General features: G+C 46.8%; 1 protein-coding gene across 4 annotated transcripts in view; it reads right to left on the reverse strand.

Annotated features, from left to right (window-relative positions):
• The window catches only part of NAT10 (N-acetyltransferase 10), a 326,800-nt gene that overhangs the window by 98,740 nt on the left and 203,001 nt on the right, over positions 1-25,059 (reverse strand). For all 4 annotated transcript variants that reach the window (XM_069221852.1, XM_069221854.1, XM_069221853.1 and 1 more), the window contains exons 17-21: positions 20,642-20,743; positions 20,479-20,553; positions 18,319-18,435; positions 2,349-2,482; positions 1,485-1,533 (exon numbers count right to left, since the gene is read on the reverse strand). In XM_069221852.1, the coding sequence (XP_069077953.1) occupies positions 1,485-1,533; positions 2,349-2,482; positions 18,319-18,435; positions 20,479-20,553; positions 20,642-20,743 (477 nt within the window). The remainder of the gene's footprint in view (positions 1-1,484; positions 1,534-2,348; positions 2,483-18,318; positions 18,436-20,478; positions 20,554-20,641; positions 20,744-25,059) is intronic.

A 25,059-nucleotide genomic window follows, 5' to 3' on the forward strand; every position in this document is an offset into this window, starting at 1 on the left:
ACAGTGCACTTATCCCCATCCTACCCACCACATGGAGGAGGCACAACAGCCACTGCCAGCCTCACTGGGCCCACTTTCTGGCAGGAGTGTGGTGTTCTGACCCACTGTGGCCCCCACTTTGCAGAAAGACTAACTCACTACCAGAGTCTAGACCACACAGGACTGTGACTCCAGAGACCCACCCCACAACCACTTCCCCAGGACTAATACTGTAGTGCATGAGAGAAACATTGCACCTTAAGTAGTCTCAGTGACAAAGGGTCACAGATGGGGCCTGACCAAGATTCCAGGAAACAAAACAACTAATGAAAATGTCATCCAATGCCAGAAGGAATCTCACCTGTGGGGGGGAGAGGAGAGAGAGAGGGAGAGAAATAGGGAGGGAGAGAGAGAGAGAGAATGAGAGAGAGAGAAGGAGAGGGAGAAAAAGAGAAGGAGAGGGAGACTGGCCACTCTACTCATCGTTTAATAGCACACTGGCTCTTCTTATCCTTCTAGTAGGAGGAAGTGACAATATCATCACTTACTAGCATCAAGACCACCATTTGTTTAGGTGTGGACTGCCTTTGGCGAGGGGAAGTCATGTTCTTATACTAACTGTACAGTGCACACACAGCTTATCAGTCCGGGCTTTACTCCAAGAATGTTTCGTCTGTTTACAGTGCACACTCAGCTTATCACTGCGTGCTTCACTCCAAGAATGTTTAGTCTGTTTAGTATAATGTTATTCATTATGCGAGATATTGAATAACATTGTGCTAAACAGACTAAACACCCTTCCAATGCAATCATGGTGTCCTTCATGTTTTGTGAAAGCAGCTGACATAGGAACTAAACTGGTCAGTCTTCTATGGGAATGTGTTATATTGTATTGATATTTATACAGTGCTTTTCCTACATCTTGTGCAGTCTAAAGTGCTTTGCGTGTGGTATAGTGCTTACAGCTGGGACATGCATGTTTGTCTGTTGGGGTGGATGAGTGTGTCTTTGTGCTAGGAGTTGTATGGCATTTTGCAAACAAACCAATTAAATATTTTGTCTGGGGTATGCTTTGGCTTGTTTCTAATGCGTTTTCTTGACATTTGTGCTGTAAAATGCACAATATGGATTTCATTTCTTTCTAAAAATACATAGTAAGTTTACTTGAAACATATGCTGTAAAATGTATTCTTTGAACCACTTTTTTCTAAGCGTTCGCACATCCCCACTACTACGTTTCAATTCAGGATCAGTCGCTGCACTCACTTGTACATTATACTCTCATCCAAACTTTGTCCCACGCCTTTTCGAATTCATCAGCCACCCCTGATTTAAAATACTTTGCACTGCATTTAGTAAATTATCACCCATCAGGAATACTCCTATTGGATTTATGTTAGTGACACTTTATGAAAAGATAACAAACGAATAGCAACATTAGCAAAATTCTAAAATAATTTGCCCACAGCTCTTAAAACACATTGCAACAGGCATAATGGACTTACTGGAGTCTGCCTAAGATAAACTGGAACAAACCCGCCACGCTTCCAAAACCTGAAAGAATAAACCAATCACGTTTGTTTATAATATTTGGAATTAAAATTTGCAATAACAATATATTTTTTACAGTAACCTTCCCATAAACCAAAACAAAGCATTTAGATCAAAGTTAAGTTGGAAATGAAAGGCTTTAGAAAATGTATGTGCTTGATTAGTGAATACTGGTAGAGAGGTATTTTCTTGTGCGATCGTGTGGCTTGGAAGTGGTCTAAAGAGGTTTGAGAGGCAAGTCTGAGGTATCTTGTCTAGAATGCATTTGGGACAAAGTTTGTGCATCTCTCGTGTGGCTGAGGTTCTCCAATAGGACTTAGTGACAAAGGACAATATGTCGAGCAGTGAAGCATATCAATCCATCAATCAAACAAATGTATAGAGCGCGCTACTCACCCATGAGGGTCTCAAGACGCATAGAGACCATCAAACAAGATGCATTCACCACAATCCTTGGAGATCCCAGTTATCTCCATCTAGGCCAGTAGCAGACTTTGTTATAGGTAAATCGCAATGAGTTACAGTTTGGTATGCATGTTTTCCCAAACAAAAGGAATCTTTAATCAAGGGGAAGAAGCTGGCTGAGCCGCAATGTTTCCCTTGCATAAGTAATACAGGGAGTGCTGGATATAAAGCTTAGAAGCCAGTTCTCAAAGCTCTGCCTCTAAATCATCCTATGCAACACACAGCTTATAATAAATAAAATATGCAATAATATTAAGTGAGTGCTAACAAAGTTTGCAGTTTCTCTAAATAACAGGTTTAACTGTTAGTCAATGAAAATGTACTCTGTTAAAATAAAAAAAATAAAAACGTACTTCAGCAGTTGTGGCGTTAAACCGTATGACACTCCAAGGTAATCCAGACTCTCTGCTTGCCTTTCACTTAGTTTGAGAAGTAATGGAGGCAAGTCTTTTCGTGGTGTCACAGCCTCTTCTATCAAACTAACAGCCTAGGGATAAACAGACCAGAATATTGAATGACATCTTCCCATATGTCTCTAAGGTTCAAAATGCCCTCTACAGGGAGTGCAGAATTATTAGGCAAGTTGTATTTTTGAGGATTAATTTTATTATTGAACAACAACCATGTTCTCAATGAACCCAAAAAACTCATTAATATCAAAACTGAATATTTTTGGAAGTAGTTTTTAGTTTGTTTTTAGTTTTAGCTATGTTAGGGGGATATCTGTGTGTGCAGGTGACTATCACTGTGCATAATTATTAGGCAACTTAACAAAAAAAAATATATACCCATTTCAATTATTTATCATTACCAGTGAAACCAATATAACATCTCAACATTCACAAATATACATTTCTGACATTCAAAAACAAAACAAAAACAAATCAGTGACCAATATAGCCACCTTTCTTTGCAAGGACACTCAAAAGCCTGCCATCCATGGATTCTGTCAGTGTTTTGATCTGTTCACCATCAACATTGCGTGCAGCAGCAACCACAGCCTCCCAGACACTGTTCAGAGAGGTGTACTGTTTTCCCTCCTTGTAAATCTCACATTTGATGATGGACCACAGGTTCTCAATGGGGTTCAGATCAGGTGAACAAGGAGGCCATGTCATTAGATTTCCTTCTTTTATACCCTTTCTTGCCAGCCACGCTGTGGAGTACTTGGACGCGTGTGATGGAGCATTGTCCTGCATGAAAATCATGTTTTTCTTGAAGGATGCAGACTTCTTCCTGTACCACTGCTTGAAGAAGGGGTCTTCCAGGAACTGGCAGTAGGACTGGGAGTTGAGCTTGACTCCATCCTCAACCCGAAAAGGCCCCACAAGCTCATCTTTGATGATACCAGCCCAAACCAGTACTCCACCTCCACCTTGCTGGCGTCTGAGTCGGACTGGAGCTCTCTGCCCTTTACCAATCCAGCCACGGGCCCATCCATCTGGCCCATCAAGACTCACTCTCATTTCATCAGTCCATAAAACCTTAGAAAAATCAGTCTTGAGATATTTCTTGGCCCAGTCTTGACGTTTCAGCTTGTGTGTCTTGTTCAGTGGTGGTCGTCTTTCAGCCTTTCTTACCTTGGCCATGTCTCTGAGTATTGCACACCTTGTGCTTTTGGGCACTCCAGTGATGTTGCAGCTCTGAAATATGGCCAAACTGGTGGCAAGTGGCATCGTGGCAGCTGCACGCTTGACTTTTCTCAGTTCATGGGCAGTTATTTTGCGCCTTGGTTTTTCCACACGCTTCTTGCGACCCTGTTGACTATTTTGAATGAAACGCTTGATTGTTCGATGATCACGCTTCAGAAGCTTTGCAATTTTAAGAGTGCTGCATCCCTCTGCAAGATATCTCACTATTTTTGACTTTTCTGAGCCTGTCGAGTCCTTCTTTTGACCCATTTTGCCAAAGGAAAGGAAGTTGCCTAATAATTATGCACACCTGATATAGGGTGTTGATGTCATTAGACCACACCCCTTCTCATTACAGAGATGCACATCACCTAATATGCTTAATTGGTAGTAGGCTTTCGAGCCTATACAGCTTGGAGTAAGACAACATGCATAAAGAGGATGATGTGGTCAAAATACTCATTTGCCTAATAATTCTGCACTCCCTGTATATACACAGTATATAAAGAATACCCTCCCATCAAATTAAATATCTATAAGCAAGAGCCAAAACCACCACAATATTTCAATTCATTTTTCAAATTATTTTTTTTCTTTTAACAAAGAAATCCAAACACCTCGTGTAGGAAGTTGGCTCTGTATGTGCTATTTCAAAGTAAGGAATAGCATGCACAGAGTCCAAGGGTTCCCCTTAGAGGTAAAATAGTGGTAAAAAGAGATAATACTAATGCTCTATTTTGTGGTAGTGTGGTCGAGCAGTAGGCTTATCCAAGGAGTAGTGTTAAGCATTTGTTGTACATACACATAGACAATAAATGAGGTACACACACTCAGAGACAAATCCAGCCAATAGGTTTTGTTATAGAAAAATATCTTTTCTTAATTTATTTTAAGAACCACAGGTTCAAATTTCACATGTAATAGCTTGATTGGAAGGTATTGCAGGTAAGTACTCTAGGAACTTTGAATCATTACATTAGCATGAATACTTTTGTCATAAAACATAATAAGCTGTTTTAAAAGTGGACAGTGCAATTTTCACAGTTCCTGGGGGAGGTAAGTTATTGTTAGTTTTCACAGGTAAGTAAGTCCCTTACAGTTCTCAGTTTTTGGTCCAAGGTAGCCCACCGTTGGGGGTTCAGAGCAACCCCAAAGTTATCATACCAGCAGCTCAGGGCCGGTCAGGTGCAAAGGTCAAAGAGGTGCCCAAAACACATAGGCTATAATGGAGAGAAGGGGGTGCCCCGGTTCCAGTCTGCCAGCAGGTAAGTACCCGCGTCTTCGGAGGGCAGACCAGGGGGGTTTTGTAGGGCACCGGGGGGGACACAAAGTAGCACAGAAAGTACACCCTCAGCAGCGCGGGGGCGGCCGGGTGCAGTGTGCAGACACGCGTCGGGTTTCCTTCAGGTTTCAATGGGAGACCAAGGGGTCTCTTCAGCGATGCAGGCAGGCAAGGGGGGGCTCCTCGGGGTAGCCACCACCTGGGCAAGGGAGAGGGCCTCCTGGGGGTCACTCCTGCACAGAAGTTCCGTTTCTTTAGGGGCTGGGGGCTGCGGGTGCAGGGCCTTTTCCAGCCGTCGGGAAATGGAGTTCAGACAGTCGCGGTCAGGGGGAGCCTGGGGATTCCCTCTGCAGGCGTCGCTGTGGGGGCTCAGGGGGGACAACTTTGGTTACTCACAGTCGTAGAGTCGCCGGAGGGTCCTCCCTGAGTTGGTTGTTCTCCACCAGTCAAGTCGGGGTCGCCGGGTGCAGTGTTGCAAGTCTCACGCTTCTTGCGGGGAATTGCAGGGGTCTTTAAATCTGCTCCTTGTAACAAAGTTGCAGTTCTTTTGGAGCAGTGCCGCTGTCCTCGGGAGTTTCTTGTCTTTTTAGAAGCAGGGCAGTCCTCAGAGGATTCAGAGGTCGCTGGTCCCTTGGAAAGCGTCGCTGGAGCAGGTTCTTTGGAAGGCAGGAGACAGGCTGGTAAGTCTGGGGCCAAGGCAGTTGGTGTCTTCTGGTCTTCCTCTGCAGGGGTCTTTCAGCACGGCAGTCCTCCTTCTTGTAGTTGCAGGAATCTAATTTTCTAGGGTTCAGGGTAGCCCTTAAATACTAAATTTAAGGGCGTGTTGAGGTCTGGGGGGTTAGTAGCCAATGGCTACTAGCCCTGAGGGTGGGTACACCCTCTTTGTGCCTCCTCCCAAGGGGAGGGGGTCACAATCCTAACCCTATTGGGGGAATCCTCCATCTGCAAGATGGAGGATTTCTAAAAGTTAGAGTCACCTCAGCTCAGGACACCTTAGGGGCTGTCCTGACTGGCCAGTGACTCCTCCTTGTTGCTTTCTTTGTTCCCTCCAGCCTTGCCGCCAAAAGTGGGGGCCGTGGCCAGAGGGGGCGGGCAACTCCACTAAGCTGGAGTGCCCTGCTGGGCTGTGACAAAGGGGTGAGCCTTTGAGGCTCACCGCCAGGTGTTACAGCTCCTGCCTGGGGGAGGTGTTAGCATCTCCACCCAGTGCAGGCTTTGTTACTGGCCTCAGAGTGACAAAGGCACTCTCCCCATGGGGCCAGCAACATGTCTCTAGTGTGGCAGGCTGCTGGAACTAGTCAGCCTACACAGACAGTCGGTTAAGTTTCAGGGGGCACCTCTAAGGTGCCCTCTGGGGTGTATTTTGCAATAAAATGTACACTGGCATCAGTGTGCATTTATTGTGCTGAGAAGTTTGATACCAAACTTCCCAGTTTTCAGTGTAGCCATTATGGTGCTGTGGAGTTCGTGTTTGACAAACTCCCAGACCATATACTCTTATGGCTACCCTGCACTTACAATGTCTAAGGTTTTGTTTAGACACTGTAGGGGTACCATGCTCATGCACTGGTACCCTCACCTATGGTATAAGTGCACCCTGCCTTAGGGCTGTAAGGCCTGCTAGAGGGGTGACTGACCTATACTTGCATAGGCAGTGAGAGGCTGGCATGGCACCCTGAGGGGAGTGCCATGTCGACTTACTCGTTTTGTTCTCACTAGCACACACAAGCTGGTAAGCAGTGTGTCTGTGCTGAGTGAGAGGTCTCCAGGGTGGCATAAGACATGCTGCAGCCCTTAGAGACCTTCCTTGGCATCAGGGCCCTTGGTACTAGAAGTACCAGTTACAAGGGACTTATCTGGATGCCAGGGTCTGCCAATTGTGGATACAAAAGTACAGGTTAGGGAAAGAACACTGGTGCTGGGGCCTGGTTAGCAGGCCTCGGCACACTTTCAATGGTAAACATAGCATCAGCAAAGGCAAAAAGTCAGGGGGCAACCATCCCAAGGAGGCATTTCCTTACACAACCCCCCCCCCCCAAACGAAAGAGGATGAGACTAACCTTTCCCAAGAGAGTCTTCATTTTCTAAGTGGAAGAACCTGGAAAGGCCATCTGCATTGGCATGGGCAGTCCCAGGTCTGTGTTCCACTATAAAGTCCATTCCCTGTAGGGAGATGGACCACCTCAACAGTTTAGGATTTTCACCTTTCATTTGCATCAGCCATTTGAGAGGTCTGTGGTCAGTTTGAACTAGGAAGTGAGTCCCAAAGAGGTATGGTCTCAGCTTCTTCAGGGACCAAACCACAGCAAAGGCCTCCCTCTCAATGGCACTCCAACGCTGCTCCCTGGGGAGTAACCTCCTGCTAATGAAAGCAACAGGCTGGTCAAGGCCATCATCATTTGTTTGGGACAAAACTGCCCCTATCCCATGTTCAGAGGCATCTGTCTGCACAATGAACTGCTTAGAATAATCTGGAGCTTTTAGAACTGGTGCTGAGCACATTGCTTGTTTCAGGGTGTCAAAGGCCTGTTGGCATTCTACAGTCCAGTTCACTTTCTTGGGCATTTTCTTGGAGGTGAGTTCAGTGAGGGCTGTCACGATGGATCCATATCCCTTCACAAACCTCCTGTAGTACCCAGTCAAGCCAAGGAATGCCCTGACTTGAGTCTGGGTTTTTGGAGCTACCCAGTCCAGAATAGTCTGGATCTTGGGTTGGAGTGGCTGAACTTGGCCTCCACCTACAAGGTGGCCCAAGTAAACCACAGTTCCCTGCCCTATCTGGCATTTGGATGCCTTGATAGAGAGGCCTGCAGATTGCAGAGCCTTCAAAACCTTCTTCAGGTGGACCAGGTGATCCTGCCAGGTGGAGCTAAAGACAGCAATATCATCAAGATAAGCTGTGCTAAAGGACTCCAAACCAGCAAGGACTTGATTCACCAACCTTTGGAAGGTGGCAGGGGCATTCTTTAAACCAAAGGGCATAACAGTAAACTGATAATGCCCATCAGGTGTGGAGAATGCGGTTTTCTCTTTTGCTCCAGGTGCCATTTTTATTTGCCAGTACCCTGCTGTCAAGTCAAAGGTACTTAAGAATTTGGCAGCACCTAATTTGTCTATGAGCTCATCAGCTCTAGGAATGGGATGAGCATCTGTCGTGGTGACAGAGTTGAGCCCTCTGTAGTCCACACAAAACCTCATCTCTTTCTTTCCATCTTTGGTGTGAGGTTTGGGGACTAAGACCACTGAGCTAGCCCAGGGGCTGTCAGAGCGCTCAATTACTCCCAATTCCAGCATCTTGTGGACTTCCACCTTGATGCTTTCCTTAACATGGTCAGACTGTCTAAAAATTTTGTTTTTGACAGGCATGCTGTCTCCTGTGTCCACATCATGGGTACACAGGTGTGTCTGACCAGGGGTTAGGGAGAAGAGTTCAGGAAACTGTTGTAGGACTCTCCTACAATCAGCTTGCTGTTGGCCAGAGAGGGTGTCTGAGTAGATCACTCCATATACTGAGCCATCTTTTTGGTCTGATGATAGAAGATCAGGGAGAGGTTCACTCTCTGCCTCCTGATCCTCATCTGTTACCATCAACAGATTTACATCAGCCCTGTCATGGAAGAGCTTAAGGCGGTTCACATGGATCACCCTCTTGGAGCTCCTGCTTGTGCCCAGGTCCACCAGGTAGGTGACCTGACTCTTCCTTTCTAGCACTGGGTAAGGGCCACTCCATTTGTCCTGAAGTGCCCTGGGAGCCACAGGCTCCAGAACCCAGACTTTCTGCCCTGGTTGGAACTCAACCATTGCAGCCTTTTGGTCATACCAAAACTTCTGGAGCTGTTGGCTGGCCTCAAGGTTTTTGGTTGCCTTTTCCATGTACTCTGCCATTCTAGAGCGAAGGCCAAGTACATAGTCCACTATGTCTTGTTTAGGCTCATGAAGAGGTCTCTCCCAGCCTTCTTTAACAAGAGCAAGTGGTCCCCTTACAGGATGACCAAACAGAAGTTCAAAGGGTGAGAATCCTACTCCCTTCTGTGGCACCTCTCTGTAAGCGAAAAGCAGACATGGCAAGAGGACATCCCATCTCCTTTTGAGTTTTTCTGGGAGCCCCATGATCATGCCTTTTAATGTCTTGTTGAATCTCTCAACTAAGCCATTAGTTTGTGGATGGTATGGTGTAGTGAATTTGTAAGTCACCCCACACTCATTCCACATGTGTTTTAGGTATGCTGACATGAAGTTGGTACCTCTGTCAGACACCACCTCCTTAGGGAAACCCACTCTGGTAAAGATACCAATGAGGGCCTTGGCTACTGCAGGGGCAGTAGTCGACCTAAGGGGAATAGCTTCAGGATACCTAGTAGCATGATCCACTAATACTAGGATGTACATATTTCCTGAGGCTGTGGGAGGTTCTAGTGGACCAACTATGTCCACACCCACTCTTTCAAAGGGGACCCCCACCACTGGAAGTGGAATGAGGGGGGCCTTTGGGTGCCCACCTGTCTTACCACTGGATTGACAGGTGGGGCAGGAGAGGCAAAACTCCTTAACCTTGTGGGACATATTGGGCCAGTAGAAGTGGTTGACTAACCTCTCCCACGTCTTGGTTTGTCCCAAATGCCCAGCAAGGGGAATATCATGGGCTAAGGTCAGAATAAACTCTCTGAAACCCTGAGGCACTACCACTCTCCTAGTGGCACCAGGTTTGGGATCTCTTGCCTCAGTGTACAGGAGTCCATCTTCCCAATAGACCCTATGTGTTCCATTTTTCTTGCCCTTGGACTCTTCAGCAGTTGCTGCCTAAGGCCTTCAAGAGAGGGACAGGTTTCTTGTCCCTTACACAGCTCCTCCCTTGAGGGTCCCCCTGGGCCTAAGAGCTCAACCTGATCAGGTTCAAGCTCCAAAGGCTCAGTTCCCTCAGAGGGCAGAACTTCTTCCTGAGAAGAGAGGTTCTCTTTTTCTGACTGTGTTGCAGTTGGTTTCCCAACTGACTTTCCTTTTCTCTTGGTAGGCTGGGCCATTTTTCCAGACTCCAGCTCTACTTTTTCACCCTGTGCCTTGCATTGTGCTCGTGTTTTTACACACACCAGTTCAGGGATACCCAGCATGGCTGCATGGGTTTTTAGTTCTACCTCAGCCCATGCTGAGGACTCCAGGTCATTTCCAAGCAGACAGTCTACTGGGATGTTTGAGGAGACCACCACCTGTTTCAGGCCATTGACCCCTCCCCATTCTAAAGTTACCATTGCCATGGGATGTGCTTTAGTCTGATTGTCAGCGTTGGTGACTGTATAGGTTTTTCCAGTCAGGTATTGGCCAGGGGAAACCAGTTTCTCTGTCACCATGGTGACACTGGCACCTGTATCCCTCAGGCCCTCTACACTTGTCCCATTAATAAAGAGCTGCTGCCTGTATTTTTGCATGTTAGGCGGCCAGGCAGCTAGTGTGGCTAAATCCACCCCACCCTCAGAGACTAGAGTAGCTTCAGTGTGGACCCTGATTTGCTCTGGGCACACTGTTGATCCCACTTGGAGACTAGCCATTCCAGTGTTACCTGGATTGGAGTTTGGAGTGGAACTTTTCTTGGGACAGGCCTTGTCTCCAGTTTGGTGTCCAGACTGACTACAGTTTCGACACCAGGCCTTTTTGGGATCAAAGTTTTTACCCTTGTACCCAGGATTGTTTTGTGAAGAGGCTCTGGGCCCACCCTCCTGTGCAGGTTTTTGGGGGCCTGTAGAAGACTCTTTACTATTTTTATTTTTGGCTGTCTCACCACCTTTCCCCTGGGGAGGTTTTGTGACCCCTTTCTTTTGGTCACCCCCTGTGGAAGTTTTGGACACCCTAGTCTTGACCCAATGGTCCACCTTCTTTCCCAATTCTTGGGGAGAAATTGGTCCTAGGTCTACCAGATGCTGATGCAGTTTATCATTGAAACAATTACTTAACAGGTGTTCTTTCACAAATAAATTGTACAGCCCATCATAATTACTTACACCACTGCCTTGAATCCAACCATCTAGTGTTTTTACTGAGTAGTCTACAAAGTCAACCCAGGTCTGGCTCGAGGATTTTTGAGCCCCCCTGAATCTAATCCTATACTCCTCAGTGGAGAATCCAAAGCCCTCAATCAGGGTACCCTTCATGAGGTCATAAGATTCTGCATCTTTTCCAGAGAGTGTGAGGAGTCTATCCCTACACTTTCCTGTGAACATTTCCCAAAGGAGAGCACCCCAGTGAGATTTGTTCACTTTTCTGGTTACACAAGCCCTCTCAAAAGCTGTGAACCATTTGGTGATGTCATCACCATCTTCATATTTAGTTACAATCCCTTTAGGGATTTTCAACATGTCAGGAGAATCTCTGACCCTAGTTATGTTGCTGCCACCATTGATGGGTCCTAGGCCCATCTCTTGTCTTTCCCTCTCTATGGCTAGGATCTGTCTTTCCAAAGCCAATCTTTTGGCCATCCTGGCTAACTGGATGTCCTCTTCACTGGAGTTATCCTCAGTGATTTCAGAGTTGTTGGTCCCTCCTGTGAGGGAACCTGCATCTCTGACTATTATTTGTGGAGTCAGGGCTTGAGAAGCCCTGCTCTCCCTAAGTAGGACTGGAGGGGGGGAATTTCCCTCCAAGTCACTATCTTCATCCTCTGAGTTGCCATCCTCAGAGGGGTTGGCCTTTTCAAACTCTGCCAAAAGCTCCTGGAGCTGTACTTTGGTAGGTTTGGGGCCCATTGCTATTTTCTTTAGTTTACAGAGTGACCTTAGCTCTCTCATCTGTAGATGGAGGTAAGGTGTGGTGTCGAGTTCCACCACAGTCACATCTGTGCTAGACATTTTGCTTCTAAAAGTTGGAATACTTTTTAAGAATCTAAAACTGGTTCTAGAATCTAATTCAAACTTTTACAAACTTTTAAACTCTAAAAGAAATGCTAAACAGGATCTAACACAAGGCCCTAGCAGCTCTTTTAAGAATTTAGAAAACTTTTCAAATTGCAAAAATCAATTTCTAATGACAATTTTGGAATTTGTCGTGTGATCAGGTATTGGCTGAGTAGTCCAGCAAATGCAAAGTCTTGTACCCCACCGCTGATCCACCAATGTAGGAAGTTGGCTCTGTATGTGCTATTTCAAAGTAAGGAATAGCATGCACAGAGTCCAAGGGTTCCCCTTAGAGGTAAAATAGTGGTAAAAAGAGATAATACTAATGCTCTATTTTGTGGTAGTGTGGTCGAGCAGTAGGCTTATCCAAGGAGTAGTGTTAAGCATTTGTTGTACATACACAGACAATAAATGAGGTACACACACTCAGAGACAAATCCAGCCAATAGGTTTTGTTATAGAAAAATATCTTTTCTTAGTTTATTTTAAGAACCACAGGTTCAAATTTCACATGTAATAGCTTGTTTGGAAGGTATTGCAGGTAAGTACTCTAGGAACTTTGAATCATTACATTAGCATGAATACTTTTGTCATAAAACACAATAAGCTGTTTTAAAAGTGGACACAGTGCAATTTTCACAGTTCCTGGGGGAGGTAAGTTATTGTTAGTTTTCACAGGTAAGTAAGTCACTTACAGTTCTCAGTTTTTGGTCCAAGGTAGCCCACCGTTGGGGGTTCAGAGCAACCCCAAAGTTATCACACCAGCAGCTCAGGGCCGGTCAGGTGCAAAGGTCAAAGAGGTGCCCAAAACACATAGGCTATAATGGAGAGAAGGGGGTGCCCCGGTTCCAGTCTGCCAGCAGGTAAGTACCTGCGTCTTCGGAGGGCAGACCAGGGGGGTTTTGTAGGGCACCGGGGGGGGACACAAAGTAGCACAGAAAGTACACCCTCAGCAGCGCGGGGGCGGCCGGGTGCAGTGTGCAGACACGCGTCGGGTTTCCTTCAGGTTTCAATGGGAGACCAAGGGGTCTCTTCAGCGATGCAGGCAGGCAAGGGGGGGGGGCTCCTCGGGGTAGCCGCCACCTGGGCAAGGGAGAGGGCCTCCTGGGGGTCACTCCTGCACAGAAGTTCCGTTTCTTTAGGGGCTGGGGGCTGCGGGTGCAGGGCCTTTTCCAGCCGTCGGGAAATGGAGTTCAGACAGTCGCGGTCAGGGGGAGCCTGGGGATTCCCTCTGCAGGCGTCGCTGTGGGGGCTCAGGGGGGACAACTTTGGTTACTCACAGTCGTAGAGTCGCCGGAGGGTCCTCCCTGAGTTGGTTGTTCTCCACCAGTCAAGTCGGGGTCGCCGGGTGCAGTGTTGCAAGTCTCACGCTTCTTGCGGGGAATTGCAGGGGTCTTTAAATCTGCTCCTTGTAACAAAGTTGCAGTTCTTTTGGAGCAGTGCCGCTGTCCTCGGGAGTTTCTTGTCTTTTTCGAAGCAGGGCAGTCCTCAGAGGATTCAGAGGTCGCTGGTCCCTTGGAAAGCGTCGCTGGAGCAGGTTCTTTGGAAGGCAGGAGACAGGCCGGTAAGTCTGGGGCCAAGGCAGTTGGTGTCTTCTGGTCTTCCTCTGCAGGGGTCTTTCAGCTCGGCAGTCCTTCTTCTTGTAGTTGCAGGAATCTAATTTTCTAGGGTTCAGGGTAGCCCTTAAATACTAAATTTAAGGGCGTGTTTAGGTCTGGGGGGTTAGTAGCCAATGGCTACTAGCCCTGAGGGTGGGTACACCCTCTTTGTGCCTCCTCCCAAGGGGAGGGGGTCACAATCCTAACCCTATTGGGGGAATCCTCCATCTGCAAGATGGAGGATTTCTAAAAGTTAGAGTCACCTCAGCTCAGGACACCTTAGGGGCTGTCCTGACTGGCCAGTGACTCCTCCTTGTTGCTTTCTTTGTTCCCTCCAGCCTTGCCGCCAAAAGTGGGGGCCGTGGCCGGAGGGGGCGGGCAACTCCACTAAGCTGGAGTGCCCTGCTGGGCTGTGACAAAGGGGTGAGCCTTTGAGGCTCACCGCCAGGTGTTACAGCTCCTGCCTGGGGGAGGTGTTAGCATCTCCACCCAGTGCAGGCTTTGTTACTGGCCTCAGAGTGACAAAGGCACTCTCCCCATGGGGCCAGCAACATGTCTCTAGTGTGGCAGGCTGCTGGAACTAGTCAGCCTACACAGACAGTCGGTTAAGTTTCAGGGGGCACCTCTAAGGTGCCCTCTGGGGTGTATTTTGCAATAAAATGTACACTGGCATCAGTGTGCATTTATTGTGCTGAGAAGTTTGATACCAAACTTCCCAGTTTTCAGTGTAGCCATTATGGTGCTGTGGAGTTCGTGTTTGACAAACTCCCAGACCATATACTCTTATGGCTACCCTGCACTTACAATGTCTAAGGTTTTGTTTAGACACTGTAGGGGTACCATGCTCATGCACTGGTACCCTCACCTATGGTATAAGTGCACCCTGCCTTAGGGCTGTAAGGCCTGCTAGAGGGGTGACTGACCTATACTTGCATAGGCAGTGAGAGGCTGGCATGGCACCCTGAGGGGAGTGCCATGTCGACTTACTCGTTTTGTTCTCACTAGCACACACAAGCTGGTAAGCAGTGTGTCTGTGCTGAGTGAGAGGTCTCCAGGGTGGCATAAGACATGCTGCAGCCCTTAGAGACCTTCCTTGGCATCAGGGCCCTTGGTACTAGAAGTACCAGTTACAAGGGACTTATCTGGATGCCAGGGTCTGCCAATTGTGGATACAAAAGTACAGGTTAGGGAAAGAACACTGGTGCTGGGGCCTGGTTAGCAGGCCTCAGCACACTTTCAATGGTAAACATAGCATCAGCAAAGGCAAAAATTCAGGGGGCAACCATGCCAAGGAGGCATTTCCTTACACCTCGCTTCTACATTATGAGCGGAACAGTACACAAGGAATTAGAGCTGTCCCTGTTATCAATGCTGGTGGATACGGTTCATTTAGGGAAGGTGAGGAAAATTGCAGTTTCACTCCATAGTCCCCCATAACTTAAGATAACAAGAATACTTTTTGTAATGGATCATCTTACTAGGTATCCTGGCACTGTGCCAGCCACTGAGAACTACCACCATCACTGAGAACGTACGGGCCTATTTAGAGTCTGTTCCCATACTATTTTTACCGAGATGTTGATATCTGGTCGAGGTAACTTTATGGCCAAGTACATGTAGGCTTTATATAGAAAGGAGCAATTTGCATGTGAAAAGTAAGCTTCACAGTAAATCAGACAAAGTTCAGAAACGCTGAAGATAGCCAAGAAGCTAGGCCTGTTGTCATTAGGCAATGTTGCAGTTCATGGACGAGCCCAGACAGTCTGCTGTTAAAGCAAGGGTCAATGGACCGCATCTCTGCATGGACTATCAAGGCTGTGACTTAGCCTGGAGCTATCCCATCCCTAAAGTGAAAAGCTAGTAGATAACCTCAGTGCTGCAAAGCAACTACTTACTCTGGTTTCTGGAGGCAACTAGAAGATAAAATTCCCCACAACAAAGGACCTACACCAGTTCATGGCAGTGCCTCTTGGCTTGCAGAAGACCAAAGCCACATTTTAGAGGCAACTGAACAAGGTCCTAACTTTTTGTGTGGATTTACCTAGACAACATTGAAGTCTTCAGTAATTTCTGTGATAAACAACAATGCTGGTGTTTAAGTCCAGGGAGCCCAAACATTGTTGCACAAACCTGCTGGTCCATCACTGTTGATTACTCAATGATGCATTAATCCGTACAGTCACACACAATACACATTTTCGTGCATTAATGCTGAGCACACCATCTCTGCCACACAAACATTCTGTTTCATTAACCTGACCTACCAAAACACTAACACAAAAAATAAGTGGCTGCATGAATCCACTGCATCCAAACATTACTGCATAGAGTACCCACATATTGTGGCACAAACAAACCCGTGGGTCGATACAGGGTACCCAAATGCTGGGGCACAAGAATGGTGATGCATAAATACTAAGTAGCTATGAAAAAGTTACTTACCCACGTTGATGATCTTTCTGGTGTACACTCTATCGAGCTGCAGATTTCTCAGCTGTTGAATAATTCCAGGTGTCAGACTAGATCCAGAAACTTCAAAGGGCTCATGCTGGTTAGGGGCTCTAGCTGTGTGTTGACGCCATAAGTGGCACCAGATGACATCACATAATCCATAAAGCACCCAGCCCGGCGAAACAACAACTTCAAGGAGAGATGACATTGACAGTAGTGCAGTACCAAATCATAATTTGGGATCCTATCAAATATCCCTGTAACAATCCATCAAACAGGGCGGCAGGTGGGTCGGTGAAAAATCTACAGGTAGAGCATCCACCAGAGAGCTTGTTACCGTAGGTAGGTAACTTTTTCTTCTAATGGACACTTCTATCTGCATATTCCACACCTGTAGAATAGATTACAGAGCAATACCATACGTAGGAGGTAAGTTGATAGATGGTTAAGGAAGGAAATCTGTAAGATAGATCTGACAAAGTGACCCTCTCTTTGCACTTCGGAATCCAAGCAGTAATGTTTGGCGAAAGTGTACAGAGATTGTCGTGGGGACCCATTTAGGATCCGGGTTGGTCACCCGTTATAACTTAGTTTTACAGCTGTTTTTAATCATATTTTAGTCAAGTTAGCAGATATGCTTTATAGTGATGGCTTGTACACATTTTAACAGTTTGCTTTTATTCTAGGGGAGCAAGGAACACGCAGTTCAGTTAGCTTATCCTTTGCACAACACATATAACCAGTACTTCTTGTCCAAGGCTGTGGAACGAGATACACTGAATGCTAACTGGTATTGCCTGTCCAGGAGACAGCTTCTATCACCAAGACACAGCATTACATCAGAACTGCATTCACAACGTGGTACTGTGTATTATATAAACTGGACACTGACCCAAGGAAGGCAGAGGCCATTCTAACCACGCTGATCCTGGGACATATGCTGTATGACACGCAGCTCAGCTTGAGGATTGCGATCTACACAACAGGCTGATTCCCAATATTCTGTCCAGGTATGGGTCTGGAGCTAATCCCTTAGATCAGACCAGACAGAGGGTGACAACCACTATGCTATCAGAGACAGACATAGGGTTAGGTAGAAACTCCTAAAACATCTAGAACCACATACATCATCGTTTGACTGTTTATCTTCTTTACCCTGATCATAATGCTGATTACCTTGCTCTGTTTTATCTGCCTAATTATCTCCGCTCACTCTCTATTTGTTAGATTGCGATTGTTTCAATAAATATATTGAAAACATATCTTGCATCTTTGTGCCATGCCCTGGCATGCGTAACTGAGCGAAAGGGGTACAATGAGTTTCCAGGGCTCCTTGGGCAGTCGGAGTGTCATGTTCAGGTTGCCATAATCACCCTTTACCCACGTAAGTTTGGAGGTTTGGGTGAGGCACTGTGGGGTAGCCAGGAGTTAGGCCGACAGCCACTAAAGGTGTGCATTGCTCTCCCACACTATACAGTGCTGCCGCCCTAAACACGCAGTTCTATTACCAAAGTAGGAACCGCATAGCAAGATGCCCATGCAGTTGCATTGGTATTCCTCTTGCAAGGGAAGAAGTGGCATATGTGGCCCTTTGAGCCCTGGTGAATGGGGCGCTGGAGGTTTCTTCTTGGCCAAGGTGTAGTTGGTCTTGATGCAGAGAATGATCCGCTTGGATGGGGTCCTTTTCTGCACTGCTTTGACTTTCTTGGCATTGCAGAAGTGCTGGTCATCCAATTTTATGTCCGTGGTGTGGCCTAGGTAGCAGTTTGCCACCCACCCAGGATCCTTTTTGCTTTTTGTGTTTTTTTGTGGTACCTGCACTTTGTGCCTGAAGAATGTAGAGAAGAGGCCTGAAAAGGGTTCGCAAACTTCGACCACTTCACCTGTCGTCCTTTGTGCGAACCATGAAGAGCTTGACCTCTCATTTTTTGATGGCCTTAGGTGCACGCTGTGACTGGATTCACAGAATCGCATGTCTCGTTAACCGTCCCAAGGCATGAGAGACAAATGGAGTTGGGGTTCCGTAACAGACATCTGTCCTTCACAATCATTGCAGGGCTTAAAACCAGAGCACTTGGGTGGACACATCACACTGCACTATAGGGAATTTTCTGTGAGGAACACTCAACTCGGTAGAGAGATTTCTTAATCTGTGTAGAAGACGATGAAAGAAGGGAACAGACATCGTTGTGCCGGGGTGGGCATTTGGCTTCAGTAACACAATCTGACGATACGTCTTGCAAAGACAATAAGCCAGTGTAACCTACTGGCTACATGAAAGCTTTGAAGCTACTGAATCTATTCTGACACCTGGATTCTACAGGTGTGGAATCTGCAGGTATAAGTATCCATCAGAAACAGCATTCTACAAATACTCATGAGGAGTACCATTAAAAAAATCCCAACTCTGCTACTGGAATATTGCTTTGCGCAAGCTTAAAGGTAAACCTAAACACACAATCATGAAGAAAATGGACTACCTCACTGCTTATGGTCGTGATCTCCTGTGACTTCTGAATAATCTTTTCTTCCAAGCAAGGAAACCTTCCCTCATAGTACATCTGTAACAACTGGAGGGCTCTGCTGCCATATCCCATCTGGAAAACACAAAGCATTTCTCAGCAAAAGTGAAAAACATACTTGTATATGTTTGTAAGACTACCAACTGTTGAGGTATGTACAGAATTACATATCATGCTTATAAAGAGTTTGGACTTTTTTCTCAAGGTGAGATCGATTCTAGTCTAAAAACAGTGGAAGAATGTTGAAGGAATAAGAGGCAAATGTGACCGTAACCCAACAGGGTACCTAGATGTAGAACGCTGGCCCTAGGAATGAGATGGGGTAATGGGAGGCCAGGGGTAATGGAAGGCCAGAAACATGGGAGGAGACAAAAGACCTACATCCTCAGGAAGGGATGTATGATGAAACAATGCCTGCGTGTATCATGCATGCCTTTACAACACAGACTCTGCAACGACTGAGTCTTCACCATGCATGCCTTTATAATGAATTGCGTTGTAAAAGCATGTTTGGTAAAGGACTATGCATGGTAAATTCTCCCCTGCCCCCTACATCTTACACCATACTCCATACTCCATCCCCAAGCCCTTAAAACAGACCCTTCCACCTCTGCCTTGATCCCTAACTCCTCCCGCCCTACCAAGCCCTAAAAACTACCCCGATCCCCCACCCCCCAAACCCTAAAACCTAACATGTCCTAAAAACTACCCCAACCACCTGCCCCCACCCTAAAACCTACCCTGTCCTAAAAACTACGCCACCCTGTCCTAAAAACTACCCCGACCACCTGCCCCCACCCTAAAACCTACCCTGCCCTAAAAATTACCCCCACCCCCACCCTAAAAAGTACCCTGTCCTAAAACATACCCGTCTTGTCCTAAAAACTACCCCAATCCCTGCCCTAAACCGTAAAACCAACCCTGTCCTAAAAACGACCCCTCCCTGTCCTAAAAACTACCCAGTAGTGAGACAGGGAAAGGCTGTCACCTGGTGAGACACAGGCGAACAATGAAATAGATGAAAAATGCACTCATAAAAAGACAAACACACAAGCCAGGTTGTTAGTGCCCTACATAAGGCATAACTATCTCCCACTTGCCACAGACGAGAGAGCTAGGCTTTGGTTTGCAGATTTACAACTGGTGCGGTGCATGTGTGTCTATCAGTCTACCTCTCCATTCTGTTCATCTTGTTGCATCCGTCTGGGGAAACCCAGGGATAGAGAGATTTGTGTACAGAAACTCAGGCAAGGCACAGGGAGTCAAGAAAAAGTGAGTTTTGTGAAAGAGAGACAGAGAACAATACAAGCTAGTGGTACCTAACCAAAGAAAGCACTTCACCCATGGGGCCTAAGCGGGCGACACCAGAGCAACGGCATACCGTGATGTGCATGAGCTTCTTACAGCATTCAGAGAACATTGAGGGAATCCATAAAACACTGACTGGTTCTTCTGAGGAAGAAGCTCTCACACATTGTTTCAGGAAACTTAGCTACCATGGCAGAAGGACACTAAACTCAAGAACAACAGACAGAGGGAAAGAAAAGGACAGAAACTAGGAACCAAGAATCCTAGGAGACATTGGATCCAATACCTAAACACGTCACAAAAACTGAACTGAGAAAACTGCCATAAAATAGGTTATTGGAATGGCACAGGATTGTCTGCTAGTATAAGACAGCCTTAGCTGAGATGAGTGAGGTGAACAAGTGCATGATGTAAATGATTGACGGGGTTGACCCATAACACAATTATAACACACACAGGTTAGGCTGGAGGCCACACTTTACAAACCAAATCTCATTCCTCATACTTCCTCAGATGAGTCAAAGGCTGAGCCCCACACCTCTGCTGAGTAAACCTACAACTGCAGACCGTCTGCTTATAGAAACCTAAACAAGGTCCAGGTAACTGGGGATTGTGCTTTGCAAAACAGCATAACAAACCAACTCCTAAATACATCAACTGTGCTTTTCCTGACGCTCCCGCTCTACATTTGGCACATATATTTACTTGCTTGAGAATGATTCCTTGTGATTATGATTCTATAACAAGTATTAAATACTCTTTGGTCTTGATTTTCACACAACAAGACTTTTAAATAAATTAATACATTACCCCCTGATAGTCCGGGTGAACTGCAATGCGAACAACTCTAGCACCAGAGAGACTGGCAAAATCTGGATCTTGGAACTACACAAAGCAACAGAGTAAATTATTCACAAATAATGGGCAATCCACAAAACATTACCAAAACAAAGATATATGCACATTAAGTTACCTGCTCCGATACTGTCCAGGGGATGAGGTCTCCTGATGCTTTCATTCCTCGTGACAGACTGCTCAGGATAGAATGACGAGAGATCTCACCCTCTAGACACACCTGTTGGTTATGGATAAGGAGGATGCGAAGGTCATGGATGGTGATGGGACAAGGAAATATTAGTTCAAGCATTATACTCTTAAACACTGCAAACCAGGAGCACCTCTCTTGATGAATGCACCTGCTTTGGCAATTGCTGTGTGGCAAGATCTATTAGACGTGTATGGGCATTTTCAAACATGTTTCCTAATCAAGAGTGATGAACATGGGACAGTGCATTAATGAGGTAAGGTAATCAATAGTTCTGATACAAAATGTCCTGCTTGGTGAACCAAATGAACATAAATACTCTTTTCTTATCTTCTGCCTAGGATGGGAAGGGGAAAACGGCAAATCTATTTATTGCAGGACCCAAGTATCATATAAAATGTACCACTCAGAGTGGGGATATTTCCCCTAGTCATACTAGTCACAATGCCCCCTATATGACCACTTCCTGTGGGAAGTAGGCATCACCCTGTCCAAGAATTCCTAGGTATGCTGTCTCCAAGATGGCTACCTCTCAAAAATCGTGTCCACCTTGCAGTAGCCATGTTTAGGGGTGGTACTAGCCTGGAGGTGGCAGGCCTACCTGACTAGCTAATTTTCCCATCTATCTAGGTACCAAATAGGCTCTGAACAGAGGGGTTCGGGTGCCTTCCGCTACTGTGAGGGGTGCCAGATTTGCATTTCAAAGGTAGCAGCCCTTTGAGGCTTGCCATCTAAGGAAGGCTAATCAGCAAGTCTCCTGTGGGAGGGAGTGTTACACCCTCTTTCGGATAGGCTTTTGTTCTGGGCCTCCTGAGAGCAGAAGGCTCTCAACCCAAGGGGGTCCAGAACGGTGTCTCAGGTGGCAGGCTGGCAGAAACAAGTCCGTGAGCACACCAGAGGCTGGTAGGGTTTCAGGGGGCACCTCTGTGGGTGCATGTATTGGCAAATCCAAAACTGGCATCAATGTGGGTTCACCATTACAAGATGTTTGATACCAAACATCCCTATCTTCAGTAAAGCCATCATGTAGCTGGGGAACTTGTATTGACCAGTGACCAGCACATGCATTTAAAATGGCTTCTGTAAGGAAATGCCTCCTTGGCATGGTTGCCCCCTGACTTTTTGCCTTTGCTGATGCTATGTTTACAATTGAAAGTGTGCTGAGGCCTGCTAACCAGGCCCCAGCACCAGTGTTCTTTCCCTAACCTGTACTTTTGTATCCACAATTGGCAGACCCTGGCATCCAGATAAGTCCCTTGTAACTGGTACTTCTAGTACCAAGGGCCCTGATGCCAAGGAAGGTCTCTAAGGGCTGCAGCATGTCTTATGCCACCCTGGAGACCTCTCACTCAGCACAGACACACTGCTTACCAGCTTGTGTGTGCTAGTGAGGACAAAACGAGTAAGTCGACATGGCACTCCCCTCAGGGTGCCATGCCAGCCTCTCACTGCCTATGCAGTATAGGTAAGACACCCCTCTAGCAGGCCTTACAGCCCTAAGGCAGGGTGCACTATACCATAGGTGAGGGTACCAATGCATGAGCATGGTACCCCTACAGTGTCTAAACAAAACCTTAGACATTGTAAGTGCAGGGTAGCCATAAGAGTATATGGTCTGGGAGTCTGTCAAACACGAACTCCACAGCACCATAATGGCTACACTGAAAACTGGGAAGTTTGGTATCAAACTTCTCAGCACAATAAATGCACACTGATGCCAGTGTACATTTTATTGTAAAATACACCCCAGAGGGCACCTTAGAGGTGCCCCCTGAAACTTAACCGACTATCTGTGTAGGCTGACTAGTTTTAGCAGCCTGCCACAAACCGAGACATGTTGCTGGCCCCATGGGGAGAGTGCCTTTGTCACTCTGAGGCCAGTAACAAAGCCTGCACTGGGTGGAGATGCTAACACCTCTCCCAGGCAGGAATTGTCACACCTGGCGGTGAGCCTCAAAGGCTCACCTCCTTTGTGCCAACCCAGCAGGACACTCCAGCTAGTGGAGTTGCCCGCCCCCTCCGGCCAGGCCCCACTTTTGGCGGCAAGGCCGGAGAAAATAATGAGAATAACAAGGAGGAGTCTCTGGCCAGTCAGGACAGCCCCTAAGGTGTCCTGAGCTGAGGTGACTCTAACTTTTAGAAATCCTCCATCTTGCAGATGGAGGATTCCCCCAATAGGGTTAGGATTGTGACCCCCTCCCCTTGGGAGGAGGCACAAAGAGGGTGTACCCACCCTCAGGGCTAGTAGCCATTGGCTACTAACCCCCCAGACCTAAACACGCCCTTAAATTTAGTATTTAAGGGCTACCCTGAACCCTAGAAAATTAGATTCCTGCAACTACAAGAAGAAGGACTGCCTAGCTGAAAACCCCTGCAGCGGAAGACCAGAAGACGACAACTGCCTTGGCTCCAGAAACTCACCGGCCTGTCTCCTGCCTTCCAAAGATCCTGCTCCAGCGACGCTTTCCAAAGGGACCAGCGACCTCGACATCCTCTGAGGACTGCCCCTGCTTCGAAAAGACAAGAAACTCCCGAGGACAGCGGACCTGCTCCAAGAAAAGCTGCAACTTTGTTTCCAGCAGCTCCAAAGAACCCTGCAAGCTCCCCGCAAGAAGCGTGAGACTTGCAACACTGCACCCGGCGACCCAGACTCGGCTGGTGGCGATCCAACACCTCAGGAGGGACCCCAGGACTACTCTGATACTGTGAGTACCAAAACCTGTCCCCCCTGAGCCCCCACAGCGCCGCCTGCAGAGGGAATCCCGAGGCTTCCCCTGACCGCGACTCTTTGAACCTAAAGTCCCGACGCCTGGGAGAGACCCTGCACCCGCAGCCCCCAGGACCTGAAGGACCGGACTTTCACTGGAGGAGTGACCCCCAGGAGTCCCTCTCCCTCGCCCAAGTGGAGGTTTCCCCGAGGAATCCCCCCCTTGCCTGCCTGCAGCGCTGAAGAGATCCCGAGATCTCTCATAGACTAACATTGAAAACCCGACGCTTGTTTCTACACTGCACCCGGCCGCCCCCGCGCCGCTGAGGGTGAAGTTTCTGTGTGGGCTTGTGTCCCCCCCGGTGCCCTACAAAACCCCCCTGGTCTGCCCTCCGAAGACGCGGGTACTTACCTGCAAGCAGACCGGAACCGGGGCACCCCCTTCTCTCCATTCTAGCCTATGTGTTTTGGGCACCACTTTGAACTCTGCACCTGACCGGCCCTGAGCTGCTGGTGTGGTGACTTTGGGGTTGCTCGGAACCCCCAACGGTGGGCTACCTTGGACCAAGAACTGAACCCTGTAAGCGTCTTACTTACCGGGTAAAACTAATCAAAACTTACCTCCCCTAGGAACTGTGAAAATTGCACTAAGTGTCCACTTTTAAAACAGCTATTTGTCAATAACTTGAAAAGTATACATGCAATTTTGATGATTTGAAGTTCCTAAAGTACTTACCTGCAATACCTTTCGAATGAGCTATTACATGTAGAATTTGAACCTGTGGTTCTTAAAATAAACTAAGAAAAGATATTTTTTCTATATAAAAACCTATTGGCTGGATTTGTCTCTGAGTGTGTGTACCTCATTTATTGTCTATGTGTATGTACAACAAATGCTTAACACTACTCCTTGGATAAGCCTACTGCTCGACCACACTACCACAAAATAGAGCATTAGTATTATCTATTTTTACCACTATTTTACCTCTAAGGGGAACCCTTGGACTCTGTGCATGCTATTCCTTACTTTGAAATAGCACATACAGAGCCAACTTCCTACATTGGTGGATCAGCGGTGGGGTACAAGACTTTGCATTTGCTGGACTACTCAGCCAATACCTGATCACACGACAAATTCCAAAATTGTCATTAGAAATTGATTTTTGCAATTTGAAAAGTTTTCTAAATTCTTAAAAGACCTGCTAGGGCCTTGTGTTAGATCCTGTTTAGCATTTCTTTTAGAGTTTAAAAGTTTGTAAAAGTTTGAATTAGATTCTAGAACCAGTTTTAGTTTCTTAAAAAGTATTCCAACTTTTAGAAGCATAATGTCTAGCACAGATGTGAATGTGGTGGAACTCGACACCACACCTTACCTCCATCTACAGATGAGAGAGCTAAGGTCACTCTGTAAACTAAAGAAAATAGCAATGGGCCCCAAACCTACCAAAGTACAGCTCCAGGAGCTTTTGGCAGAGTTTGAAAAGGCCAACCCCTCTGAGGATGGCAACTCAGAGGATGAAGATAGTGACTTGGAGGGAAATTCCCCCCCTCCAGTCCTACTTAGGGAGAGCAGGGCTTCTCAAGCCCTGACTCCACAAATAATAGTCAGAGATGCTGGTTCCCTCACAGGAGGGACCAA

This window comes from Pleurodeles waltl, chromosome 3_1, assembly GCF_031143425.1.
Source record: "Pleurodeles waltl isolate 20211129_DDA chromosome 3_1, aPleWal1.hap1.20221129, whole genome shotgun sequence".
Lineage (NCBI taxonomy): Eukaryota > Metazoa > Chordata > Amphibia > Caudata > Salamandridae > Pleurodeles > Pleurodeles waltl.